Source organism: Urocampus carinirostris, chromosome 3, assembly GCF_059441175.1.
Source record: "Urocampus carinirostris isolate Australia breed hairy pipefish chromosome 3, RoL_Ucar_1.0, whole genome shotgun sequence".
Taxonomy (NCBI): Eukaryota; Metazoa; Chordata; class Actinopteri; order Syngnathiformes; family Syngnathidae; genus Urocampus; species Urocampus carinirostris.
The window spans coordinates 53,641,801-53,654,795 of record NC_142351.1 but is presented as its reverse complement, the minus strand read 5'-3'; the positions used below and the strand labels follow the sequence as shown (position 1 = coordinate 53,654,795).

Genomic DNA, 12,995 nt, shown 5'->3' with positions numbered 1-12,995 from the left:
GTTTCCGCCGGGCACTCCGGTTTCCTCCCACACTCCAAAAAAACATGCACGTCAGGTTAATTGGCCGTTCCAAATTGTCTCTAGGTGTGAATGAGCGAGCGAATTGTCTGTCCCTGTGTGCCCTGCGACTGGCTGGCAATCAGTTCAGGGTGTCCCCTGCCCACTGCCCGAGGATAGCTGGGATGGGCTCCAGCACCCCGCTACTCTACTGAGGGTAAGCGGTGCAGATAATGGATGGATGGATGGAAACTTTTGTGGTAGAATTGTTTTTATCGTCACTGATAAAAATGTAAAGTCCATTGTTTACAACAAGATTAGGCATGGCATTCCAGGGAAAACAGGTAATGAAGACGTGAAAGAGAAAAATAAGATATGAAGGTTATCAATATGAATAGGCACACATATTTACATAAAGTAGAGCTTTGAGATAGGGCAGAGTTGTAAGTACATCAGAACAATAGTCCAATGAAATACAGTGCAATGATATTTGGCATGTTTTACACTGTCCGAGAAGCTCATAGCAAAAAAACAACGAAGGGTTCAGATAATCAAGATTTCATCCCAGGCATAGAGTATTTAAAGGTGTGCTTCACCTCTTTTGGGCTGTTTCCCACAATCTCAAGTTTTTGCTTTCCAGCACAATTGGAGCTTGATTGCTTATGGAGTGAAGTTGATTGGCTTCTTGGAAGCTGACGTGCGCTAAAACGCACACGGGGTTCGATGGTTTGTGAAATGAAACCTTAATTCCCGTGTGGCTTTCAGAAGGCTTGGTGGTTTTGGCAAAACACAGGGGAAGGCAGGATTCTAATTTAGGCTAAATGGTGCTTGTCAGATTTTATGTTTGACTTTTCTTGAGATTGGTTCAGGAAAAAAAAGAAAATGAAAGTGAAAGTTCCCATTTTGTTTCCCCGGGTTTCCGAATTACTTTTTTTTTCCACATAGATTATCTTTGCTGATGAATGCACTGAAGCAGAAGGCCGACACTGGCACATGAAGCACTTCTGCTGCTACGAGTGCGAAACCACCTTGGGCGGCCAGCGCTACATTATGAAGGACGGACGCCCCCACTGCTGCAACTGCTTTGAGTCCCTTTATGCCGAGTACTGCGACGCCTGCGGAGAACATATAGGTACAGTAATCATTGTTGGAGCGTTACACAATAAAAAGAAATAAGTTACCGTGGTACCTCTACTTATGAATTTAATTGTTTCCAGCAGTAACCTTGTATAATGAAACAGTTGCAAATAGAAACACGTTTTGTCATTAAAATGAAAGGAACCGGGATTTAACTGTTCCACAGTGATCAAATTCAACCAAACCCCCATTACATCTACAGATACTACCCTGGAGGTACACTAATGTAGAGTCACTTTTCATAGATATACAACATAGTACAAATAAAACAAGAAATAAGGCTAAAAATGCAAAAGATGAAGTAGCTGTAGAGTAAAAATCGCACATTTTGCAAAATGTTGTGTCTGGAATGCGACGTGTTTTTAAAATGATTCAAACAGCTTTCATCAAACATTTTTATTGCCCGTCCGCTTCTGGCTTCATCAAGGTGTCATTTTGGTTTAAAAGCCCGCATTTTTTTGCAGCAAGCGAGTGCATGCTTAATTTTTGCAGTTGATAACAGTTCCTCTTGCTCATTGTCATCGTTGGAGTGCAGTTGAAGCATGATCGTGTCCCCAGCGAGCTCTTTTTCTTGTATCCAATTCACAAGAAGCTTTTCCACACTTTAGTTTTGCTGTCTCTAGCTTGATAAAACAGTGATACCCATTGCCACTGTCAGAAACGTTAGGGTCTCTTTTTGTCTGAAAATGGTGAGATCGTACACATGCTTCACCGGTATTCCCTCGCCAAATCGGAAACTCACTTTCTTAACTGCCGATGATATTTTGTTTATTTTTTTTATTTTGAGGGGAGCCCTTGCTCTCTCGTTCTCTCACCTTTTTGCAGGACCCATGGCTGGAAATGAACTATTACTGTAAACTGTGAAGTGTACTGTAAACAATGCGCAATGGCGGAAATGAGTCCTGGTGGCTGCAACCAATGGATTAATGGACTAAACCATTTGGCAATTGAATGCAGTAGGTTAAGGCTCTCACCTGGCTGAAAAAACACAAGGCCACTGTACCTGTGCGAACCTTGAGTGGTAGAATTATTGACAGTGTAAGAAAGCAACTTCGGATACAGGAAAACTGATTATATAACAAGGAAGCTTTTAGTCTGCTGCAAACTTATATATATATATATATATATATATATATATATATATATATATATATATATATATATATATATGTCACGGCTGAGTTGAGGCGGCACTAGCGCAATGAGATGTTCATTACACTTTTAAGTGAGACGCACCCAGATGGGATTCGTGGATGACTATTAATAGTTTGAGATCTGCAGCAATGCAAGAGACATATATAAAACGACACTCTGAGATTATTTACAATTTACATCGTTGCAAACCTTGAAAGTCTTCCAATCTTGTCGCCGAAAGGCATCGACCAAGGTCAGATGACGTACGACGGACAGCACTGGCACGCCACCGAGGAATGTTTCTGCTGCGCTCATTGCAAGCGCTCCCTGCTGGGACGACCCTTCCTCCCCATGCAGGGCCAGATCTTCTGCTCACGGTCCTGCAGCGCCGGACAGGTAATCGCAGTCATTGACAAACATAGCTCCTAACTGCTGCATTGAGCGACTTTCAAGAACTGGCTATTATCTCTCACATCCATCCAGTGCTTCGTAGAGATATAACGTTGAAGGCAATGTCTCCATTTCGACTTACTAAAATGCAGTCCCATGTCTGAGTGTGGTTTATTTTTAAGAGAGTTTTGGTCAACTATGTTTATCACCGGTTTGAGACGTTATTCAAATCCGTCCATGATTTGTACCCCATAATATTGCTTATATTTAGTGTAATTTTTTTTCTAGTTTTAGAACTTTTTACCTTTTTTACCCAGGTAAAGTGATCAAAAAATATTTCATCAAGCAGTTGGTAGATTGTTTATTTTAAGTATTTCATTTCATATCAGGATTGAAAATATTTCTTGAAATGAGTAGGCTAAATCTAATTTGTGCTTGATAAGATTATTTGGGTTATTTAAAAGGTGATTTTTCTTACTGGATTACAGAAATATGATGAAATAGTATAAAACAAGACAAAATACACTTAAAATGATCAATGTTTTCTGCTTGTGGGTTTGTTTGTTTTTGTTTTTTTACATGACAAAATAAATAATTGTATACTATATGACCCAAATGTTATTTTCTTATGCCACTATAAATTGAATATACAGTCAATGAGTAAAATAATCTTCATGTGTTGAACAAGATAATTTTGATACTTCAATGGAGGATTTTTTTTTTCTTGTTGAAATGGCTTACAACACCCCGCGACCCAACTGTGGTTGAGCGGTGCAGATAATGAATGGATGGATGGATGGATGGCTTACAACAAGAAAAAAATGAAGCAAAATTTAAATTTTTGTAACACATACATTTCATAGTAAATAATTTAATACTGCGTAGTGTAGATCAGGGGCTGGGAACCTATGGCTCGCGAGTACGTATGGCTCGGAGACAAAATTCTTTCCACGCATTTATTCTCCGCACAGCTCCGAGTTCGGATGAGCAAAGTCCAAGAGTCCAATATAATCCATGTGAAGCCGAACCAATGCTAAGATAAACAGTGGTAGGGCCCAGTATATATATATATATATATATATATATATATATATATATAATATAAAATATTCATATATTTTTTATTTGTTGATATTTCGCACTCCGGTTTTGGCATTATTCTTGTTTCATACATTTTATCGAATCATCAAATGTCACACAGTGAAATAGAATTTGCTGAATTACCTTTTGTTTGTAGCGTGGGTTTAGCGGTTTGGTTGAATTTTGTCACAAAATATATGTGTGGTGTGGCTCTTTTCCAAAATGAAATAAAAATATTTTGCTTTTATGGCACTTTGAGTCAAAAAAGGTTCCAGACCCCTACTGTAATTCATACTAGAAATGGCAAGTCATTTTGACCTCTAATATACAAGTTCATTTTGTAAATGAATGGGGGAAAAACAGCAAAAATATGTATACTGTATAGATTTATTGAAATAGTTTTAGTTTAATTTTGTATGTGATTATGTTGAATCAAATGCTTTGATACAAAATTATAATCCTCCATTCATAATCTCATTTCATATTAAGTGTTTATATACCGTACAATACCTTGTTATAATAACTGGTTACATGATTAAACGGCGACGCAGTGGTTAGCGCGTGTGCGGCACAGTTCTGAGGTCGTGGGAACCTCCTGCGTGGGTTCAAATCCAGCTCCCGGCCTAACTGTGCGGAGTTTGTATGTTCTCCCCGTGCTTGCGTGGGTTTCCTCCGGGCACTCCGGTTTCCTCCCACATTCCAAAGACATGCATTTCAGGTGGATTGGCCGGTCCAAATTGTCCCTAGGTGTGAATGAGCGAGTGAGTTGTCTGTCCCTGTGTGCCCTGCGATTGGCTGGCAACCAGTTCAGGGTGTCCCCTGCCCACTGCCCGATGATTGCTGGGATGGGCTCCAGCACCCCCGCAACCCTACTGAGGATAAGCGGTGCAGCTAATGACATGAGATGATTAAATTGATGCGGCTTATGTTTTGGACTGTCATGTGGACAGGACCAAAATGAGCTCCGGCTTTTTCTCGTCAGCCCCCTTTATCCCCCTTCTGTTTATTAACGTTCATGTTTTAAAATTCATTGTAAGCTTGTATTTGATGAACAGAGGAAGAAAGATAATGATCATCAGTGTTATTTTAAAAAAAATGAATATAATGTAAAATAGGACAAAATAATAGTCAAAAAGAGCAAAATTACCTGACGGTGGAACATCATTATCTGCATTGTGGGATTTATTTTTATTAATTATTTGACATTATAGTTAGAATTGTGATAATTATCATATCATGATGTTCATATCAAGAAAAATTGCATAGATACATAGGGCTATGTCACATTGTTTGTGAATCAATTTGCTGTTTTGTTTGATACTGTTTGCAACAGGATCCAGAAGAGTCTGATTCATCAGACTCTGCCTTCCAAAGCGCCCGATCTCGTGAGTCTCGCCACAGCACCAAAATCGGTAAAAAAGAGCGTCGGAATGGCGAGCAGGAGCGGAGGAACCCCGAATCGCGCCATTCGGCTCCCCCACCAATGCCCGACCGCCTGTCGGCTGAAATCGACCCGCTGGCTGTTCAGATGGACCGTTTGACCGTGTCGGCCAACCAGACCCCCAGCAGAACGCCCAACCGCACCCCGAGCCGTACCCCCAACCGTACTCCGAGCAGAGCTCCGAGCCTCAACCAGGTTTGGATGAGCCGAGATGACCCTTACATCCCCGCGGGCTTTGAGGGTCCTCAACGCGAGTCGTCTCCTACCCCAACATCCGTTCATCTTTTGGGTCAGTGTAACGCCAGGCAGAGCTACAACTCAAATGTTCATCCACCCGCCCAGAGTCCAGTCAATCCGGGAAAGAGGCCTGATTCTTGGGGCAAAGAACAAGGCAACGCAAAGAGGACACCTATGGCTGCCCTGAGGGGTCACTCCTTCAATGACAACTGGATCCACCACAGCCAGGACGAGTTCAGACCCAACAAGTTACGTACCCAGATGAGTTTCAACGAGATGTCGAGCCAGAACCAAGGTTTTTCCGACAAGAGGAGTATTAGTCTTCACGGATTCCAAAGAGATGGGAGGCCCCCGCTCACCAGGAGAAACCCGATCAGTGCCATGAGTTTCAACAAGACACTCACGCCATTGGAACAGACACCTCGTGGCTCAGTTGACTCCCTAACTGTGTCCAACGCTACAGGTAAACAGTTAACACGCTCACCGTTCACATTCAGACATAATCTATTTCCGATGTGAGATGTCGTCATCAGTTAAACCATTATCAAATGTTTTGTGTGTAATTCAGAAAAATGAGGAAGTAGCATGTTCCCTAAGGCAAATGCTAGCATGAGTAGCTATCCATGCGCACAGATGCCAGGGATGTAAATGGTTAATGAAGCACCACTAATGCCACTAGCTTTGCTGACACAGCCTTTAGCATTAGTGACTAGTGAGGCTAGCATTAATGATTTTTGTCATTAGTATCTAATGTTAGTAGCATTACAAACAGTTCTACGCTAGTATGATTTTGGCACAAATCTCCACTGTTAGCCGTTAGCCATTAGCAAGAGTGAAAACGCTGACAAAGCTGCAGGATGTGTTCAAGTGCAGTTAAACTCGGAGAGGAAAAGTCCACCGCTAAATGCTAAAAGTGATATTCAATAATAATAATAATAATAATAAAGATAAATTGTATTTCAAAGCGCCTTTCAGGACACCCTAGGTTACTGTACACAAAATCCAAACAACAATAAAAAAAGAACAAAGCAAACAAGCTACAAATACAAAAATAAAACAAAGTATCAACTTCTTTTTTTTATGGCATGTGAGGCAGTTTATTATGAGTAGGCAAGACTGAAGATGTGGGTTTTGAATCTGGATTTGAAGATGGACAGGGTGGTGGAATTCTGGAGGTCAGGTGGTAATAAGTTCCATAGCTAGGGGGCAGAGTGGCTGAAACCTGTGCTCCCTATGGAGCAGAAATGGGCGGCGGTGAGATGGAGGGAGGAGGATGATCTAAGGTTGCAGGATGGCATAACAATGAGAAGGAGGTCGGAAAGGGAGGGAGTGGCAAGGTTATGGATCACCTCATAGGTGAACAGAAGGAAGTAATTCAGTTTTATTGCTGTTTAATTTTACCATGATTTTATTTCAGATAGGTCGGAGGTGAGGGAAGGTGTTAGGAGTGTGGAGTTGGGTTTGAAGGAAAGGTAGAGTTGGGTGTCATCCAAGGAGAAGTAAAAGGAAATGTTGATTTTACAAAGGATGTGGCCTAAAGGTCGGTGGCAGGTTATAAAGAGGAAGGGGCGCAGGACAGAGCCCTGGGGCACACCTGTGGTGACTGGACTTGGGTCAGAGGAGAAGGACTTGTGTTGTATGAATTTAATGCGGTGATCCATCTAGTGCCTTATGTGAACACAAAGCACCATAACTTTAGTCCATGTTTTCATTTAGTATGGACTTCAGTATTTATTTTTCTTCTCATCACAGTAAATCCCCCAATTATTTCCCCCCAAAACATCACTGTTATTTAGATATATTAAATGAAAGCAACACTACATTTGCTACTGACAAAATTAAAAACAATTTTTGTTCAAAATATTTAATAAACCGATGAAGGACAAGTAAGATGACATACAGAAAGAAATTAAATCTCTAAAATTATTTTTCAATTCACATCGACGTTCTTTTTTTTTTTTTTTTACCGTAAATTGGAAATCCTTCAGAATTCGGGTCGCCGTCATGGTGTCTGCGGTTAGCCCCCTAAGGAGAGCTGAGCAGCCTGCAGACCAGTTCTGAAAATAGCTCACTGTGTTTTTCTAGTAAACTGTTTAAAAAAAATGTTGACTGAGTCTGTTTGAACATATTTCAAATAATTAACCTGGGAATAACATAGTAAAAAAATATTATAAGTTTTTATTTTAAAATGGATATAAAAATGGTAGTCCTTTGCGCTAATTAGTAACTAAAAGTATCTCTCAGCTTTTAAAAGGTTGGAGACCCTTACTTCTGAAGTTGTAATTGCGTTGTTGTCTGTGTGACTTTGTTTGTCAGAGAGTTAAATTCAATGTTTTCTTTTCTTTAAAACAGAAAATCAAAATCAATCGTTCCTGAAATTTGACTACATAAATGTTTAACGGGAGGGGGAATTGGATTTTGGTTGTTATTAATTTGACGGACAGATTAAGTATAGAAAATATGATTATTGCAATAAAATATTCGACCTTCTTATTTACCAGGTAATTCTCTCGATGGAGTCAGCAAACGTCAAGAGAATTTATCCCGGTTCTCTATGCCCGACCTGAGCAAGGATTCTGGCGTCAACGTGTCGGAAAAGAGCAATATGGGAACACTTAGCTCCTCGGTTCAGTTCCACAGCACCGAGTCTCTGTCCTCTCGTCCCTTTACCAACGACATGTACCCCCCACACAGGGTAGGCCACCCCCTGCATTTCTGGAACGGTCCCCAGCCCCTTGGGTTCGACAGCAAGGGTCGAGTGGGAGTGATGGGTAGCAGCGGCAACCTGCGAATGGCCCCCATGAGTGAGCGAATGCCCCACCGCCTGCTAAACGGGCAGGAAGTGGTGCAGCAGAAGCAAGTGCATTCTCAACCTCACCGCCGCAAGCACCATCGTAGCTCTCGCCACCACAAACGCTCCCGTCGCTCCCGTTCTGACAACGCTCTTCACCTGGCGGGAGACCGTCCCGCGCAAGCCATGGAGCCGCCATACCATCGCGTCCAGGACGACTATGACCGCTTCCCTTCCGGACGGGCCGGACGGGATCTCTTTGGACCGGAAGCCGGCGCTTGCCGGCAACAGGTTCACCGGCCATGCCCCCGCACCCATTCGGATCTCACACTACAGAACGCCGGCTGGCCACCTGCGGGCTTTGGCCGGCCTTGTTGGGGGGACGGCTACGCTGAGGCTGCCGACCCATGGTGCTCCAGCTGCTCCTCGTCTTCTGAGTCGGAAGATAACGAGGGATACTTCATGGGCGAGCCCATCCCTCGGCCCGTGCCGCTCTGCTACATCAACAACGAGGAACTGCGCCACCGCTACAGCCCCTCCGGGATGGGCGGCCACCACAGACCGATGCACGGACCCGCTCTCGGCCAGCTGCATGCCCGCCAAAGGAGGAAGAGCAAAAACTGCATCATTTCATAAATTTAGACTGGGAGTACAAAAGTAGGGCGATGAAGGAGATGAGAAACAGCTGAGGAGATAATAAAAGCAACAGAGTGTGGGTAGCTAAGTGTGAGCTAGCCAGAGATAATAGCAATGTGTAGGGGTGGAACGTAAAGAAACATTAGGCCTATTTTTTGTGGAGTGAGGTTACACACCTCGGTAGTGTTTGGAAGTGTTTCTCAACCTTTTTTGAGCCGAGGCACACGTTTTTCATTTTTTAAAAAAATTGCGACCGGGGTAATTGTTCAAAAAATAAAATAAGTAAGTAAGTAAAGGTTGCTCAAACTCGCTATTATTTGTGGCAGGCGTTGCTTAGCAGGTAGTACAGGTAAATCATTTTGGTAAATCATTTAGTTGTACTTTTTTTTGTTTCATTTGTCTTATTCTTAACTTCCCCTTTTTTTTTCATTTTTACAAGATAAACAGTCTGATCCCAGCTGTTCAGTCAACCGAATTTGGTCCGCAATTAGTTTCCATTGAGAGTTGGACCCTGCTGAGGCTGTTTTGTTGTCACTGATACTGTTCTTAACCGTTATGGGCAGAATTTCTTCGTGTGTGTTCAGGTTTAGTGGCCATTGGAATATTTGCTATTTAAAGATTATGTGGGCAGATTCACTTCCTCAAACTGTTATCTTCAACTCTCATTGGAGCGGTGTTCAGCCGGGTGTGAAGCAGCTGGGACGAAGATGAGAACCTTCAAAGCCAATGTTTCTCAGCTGGACTTCTCAGGGTTGGGGATGAACTCTTCACCTAAGTGAAGTAGTATCTCAGGGTCTTATTCTCGAGTGAGGTTAGAATGGAACGATAGGCGAATTGGTGCGATATCAAGGTCATTTTGCGGATCGGGTACTGGTTCATCTTGGTAAAGAAGGTTTTTAAAGGCAAAGCTTTCCCCCTACATGTGAATCCTTCCCTCACCAATGGTCATGACCGAAAGAATAAGGTCCTGGATAAAGCACAAATGTGTTTACTCCTCAGTGTGTCCGGACTCTCCCTTGGTGGTAAGGTCGGTCATCCAGAAAGAATTGAGATGGTTCAGGTATCTGGAGCCCTCCCTCAGGATTTGTTCCAGTTATGAGGCCCAGGGAAAACTGCTGGAGGTACTATGTCTGTAGGCTGGCCTGGAAACTCTTCTGGGTCCTGTTTGAATTGACTGGACAAAGTGGCTGGGGATAGGAAGTTCTGGGGCTTCCATGCCGAGTCTGCTGACCCTGTGACCTGACCCTTGATAATTTGGAAAAAAAAACTGCATGGTTACAATCAAATTAGTTTCCAGGCTCTTCCTTAATAATAGGGTGAGAAGCTCAGTCATGTTGGAGGAGTTGAGATAGCTTCAGCATCTGGACGCCTCCCTTGGGAGTTGTTCTGGGTATGTCACACTGACTCCTGGGGATAGCCCTGGAACTCCTCTAGATCCAATTTAATAACCTGGATAATGTGGCCGGGGATTTGGAGGTTTGTTCCCTCGCAACCTAACCCTTAAAAACAGATGACAGACAGATGATAGATGTATGAAGTAACCCAGCACAGGGGTTGATAAACACTGGCCTATAACTATGTGAAATGTTAAAACTCCAAGAGGAATCTTAGTTTTTTTGGTTGGTCGGTTGGAGCCCCTAACCACTCAGGTTGCAGGGGCACCATTTCCTGTGGTGTGTGTTGGGCAATTACAGCTTGGTTAGACCCATCCTTTTTCAGGCCAGAATGTTTACAACGTTGGATGCTACGAAAAACTACTGCTTCATTGGACCGCTAGATAAGATGTGGTTTGAGGTAATTAAGACTCATGTGATTGTATGTGCGTGATCATGTGGTAGAGGGGAAAAACAGGTCAACATAAAAAATGGAGCGATGTTCAGAGGTCCGACTAAGGCTTTGACGTTAAATGTATCAATGTGAACAACTAGCAAAAGCTACACAACAGGACTTCATATTGTGTCTTGTTTCGAGCCTCTGCCGGATCCAAACGCAGCGGGAATGGAGCGTTTTCTTGCTAGCCCCGTTAGCATCTTGTACAAATAGTCTGTTGAACCTTGTGCTCTACATAGCCAACTCTCCATGCTTTACCGAGGACTGAGCGCTCCTTGACCATTCAGGCACAGTATCGTCAGGTATGGTCCCGTTTTCTCTTCTGCAACATGCTTTCTTTTATTTTATTTTTAGAGTACAAATTCTGATAGAAATCCTCACAGTAAAAACATATTAACAAATAGCGCAAGTCATATGGAAATTGAATTCAATACCTGTTAAATGTTCCTATAGTAACGCACATTACCGCAATTGATAAAGTCATGTAAATGTCATGTACATATGGTCTTAAATACTTCTATATTTTGTAACTAAAGAACCATTATTTGTTTAATATCATGTAGAGTTAGAAAATAGGTCGCATGTCGTTTTTGTTGTTGTCGCATACTTAAAATAAAGTGGACTTCTATCAACAAACCAACAAGACAGATTTTAGGTTGTTTTTGTGCTTGACTCACCTCAGATCTTCAGCAGCTTTATTCAGTTCAGGTCTGATCATATTTTGACCCTGAAAGAAAGATATTTGGGGTGTTTTTATAAATAAGTGTTTTTCTGTTTCGGTTTTTGTCACTCCCATTCTTCTGCTGCTCCTTCTTCTCTTCCTCGTTCTTCTCCTGTTCTCCTTTGTCTGCTAATTTGTCTCCTGCTTATATCCTCCTCAAACCTTCTTCTTCTACTTCTTATTATTTTGGTTGTTCTTCTTGTTCAACTCCCCCTCCTTTTTCTTTTTTTTCTTCTTTGCCTCCTGATTTTTATCTTCTCCTCCTCGTTTGTCTTTTTTCTACCTCTCTTGCTTCTTTTTTTTTTTTTTGTAGTTCAACGCCCTTTCCCTTTTCGGATCTTTTTATGTCTTCTATGTGTTTTTGTCTTCTCTTGTGCCTCCTCCTTTGTCTTGGTCTTCTGCTCCTTTTCCATCTTTTCTCCTTTAATGTATCTCCTCTTGCTACTCCTCCTTTGCCTTTCTTTTGTGATTCTTCTACTTCTGTTTGTTCTCCCATTCCCTTCCTTTTTGTCTGCCTTTTCTCCCATTCTTTTTATTTATTTATTGCTATTCTTTAACCACCCCTAATGTTCCCCTCTCTCCACCTCTATATTCTTATTATTCTCCTCCTCGTTTTCTTTTGTCTTCTTCTTTTCCCTCTTCCTGCTTCTTCTTGTTGTTCTCTGTAGTTGTATTTATATTTGTCTGTTTTTCTTTATTGTGTTGTTATTCTTGTTCAAATCCCATCTCTATGCTTATTGTTGTTATTATTATTATATTATTTCCTTCTTATTTTTATCTTTCGCTCTTTTTCCTCCTTTCATCTATTCTGCCCTTCTTGCTTCTTCTCCTTGATCTCATTTTCCTCCTCTTTTTCATCCTCCCTTTCCATCTCCTTATTCTTCTTCTGCTCCTTTGTTCTCCCCGATTTGTTTACATAGCATGCAAGATGATAAGTGTGAAATATGCCGAAAAGAAATAGAAACATCTCCCGGTGTGATACTGTGCAATTTCACACTATTGAAAAAATAACAACTCAATAACAAATCACCCGATCCCTCAATGACAATGACATTTAAATTGAACTACAACAAAATATAAAACAAATGTGTGTAGGGTGAAAAACCAAACAAACAAATACTTGTATTTACTTTGTATTTTATTTTGTTACTTATTTTAACATTAAATTATCTGGGTGAGAGCAATGCAAATTGCAAGCTGCATCCTTCCATGTGCAGGAGGCAGACTGCCTTTTGTGTCTGGCAAGTGATTATGTTTCCATGGCATCTACGGAATGCTTGCAAATTTGTTAGCGGCGTCGACTCAAAGAAGGCTATGCAGCATGTGCTTTTTGCTTTTCTTTTTTTTCTTTTTTTTTTGCAGGCAGGTTTGATGTAACTACTTTGATACCAGGTGGCCTCAGTTGCCCAGCCACTGGGAAGAAGTGAAAAGGAGGCCATTTTACTTCCTGAGTGAAACAGATTTTACAAGCGCAATATAACAAATGTGTTTTTACTCAAAGGGCATTAAAGGACTGATGAGTTAGCTTAGTGGAGCTACAAAATAGCAGATTACTGGTGATATGAATGTATAAAGATACATTGAGACAACAGAGTGAGAGA

General features: G+C 41.7%; 1 protein-coding gene across 1 annotated transcript in view; it reads left to right on the top strand.

Moving 5' to 3' along the window:
* Positions 1-11,310, top strand: part of LOC148370130 (prickle-like protein 2) — a 66,238-nt gene extending 54,928 nt beyond the window's left edge. The window contains exons 6-9 of the mRNA XM_088332477.1: positions 943-1,129; positions 2,510-2,664; positions 5,072-5,879; positions 7,918-11,310. Of these exons, the coding sequence (XP_088188603.1) occupies positions 943-1,129; positions 2,510-2,664; positions 5,072-5,879; positions 7,918-8,843 (2,076 nt within the window). The 3' untranslated portion in view covers positions 8,844-11,310. The remainder of the gene's footprint in view (positions 1-942; positions 1,130-2,509; positions 2,665-5,071; positions 5,880-7,917) is intronic.
* Positions 11,311-12,995: the final 1,685 nt, after the last annotated feature.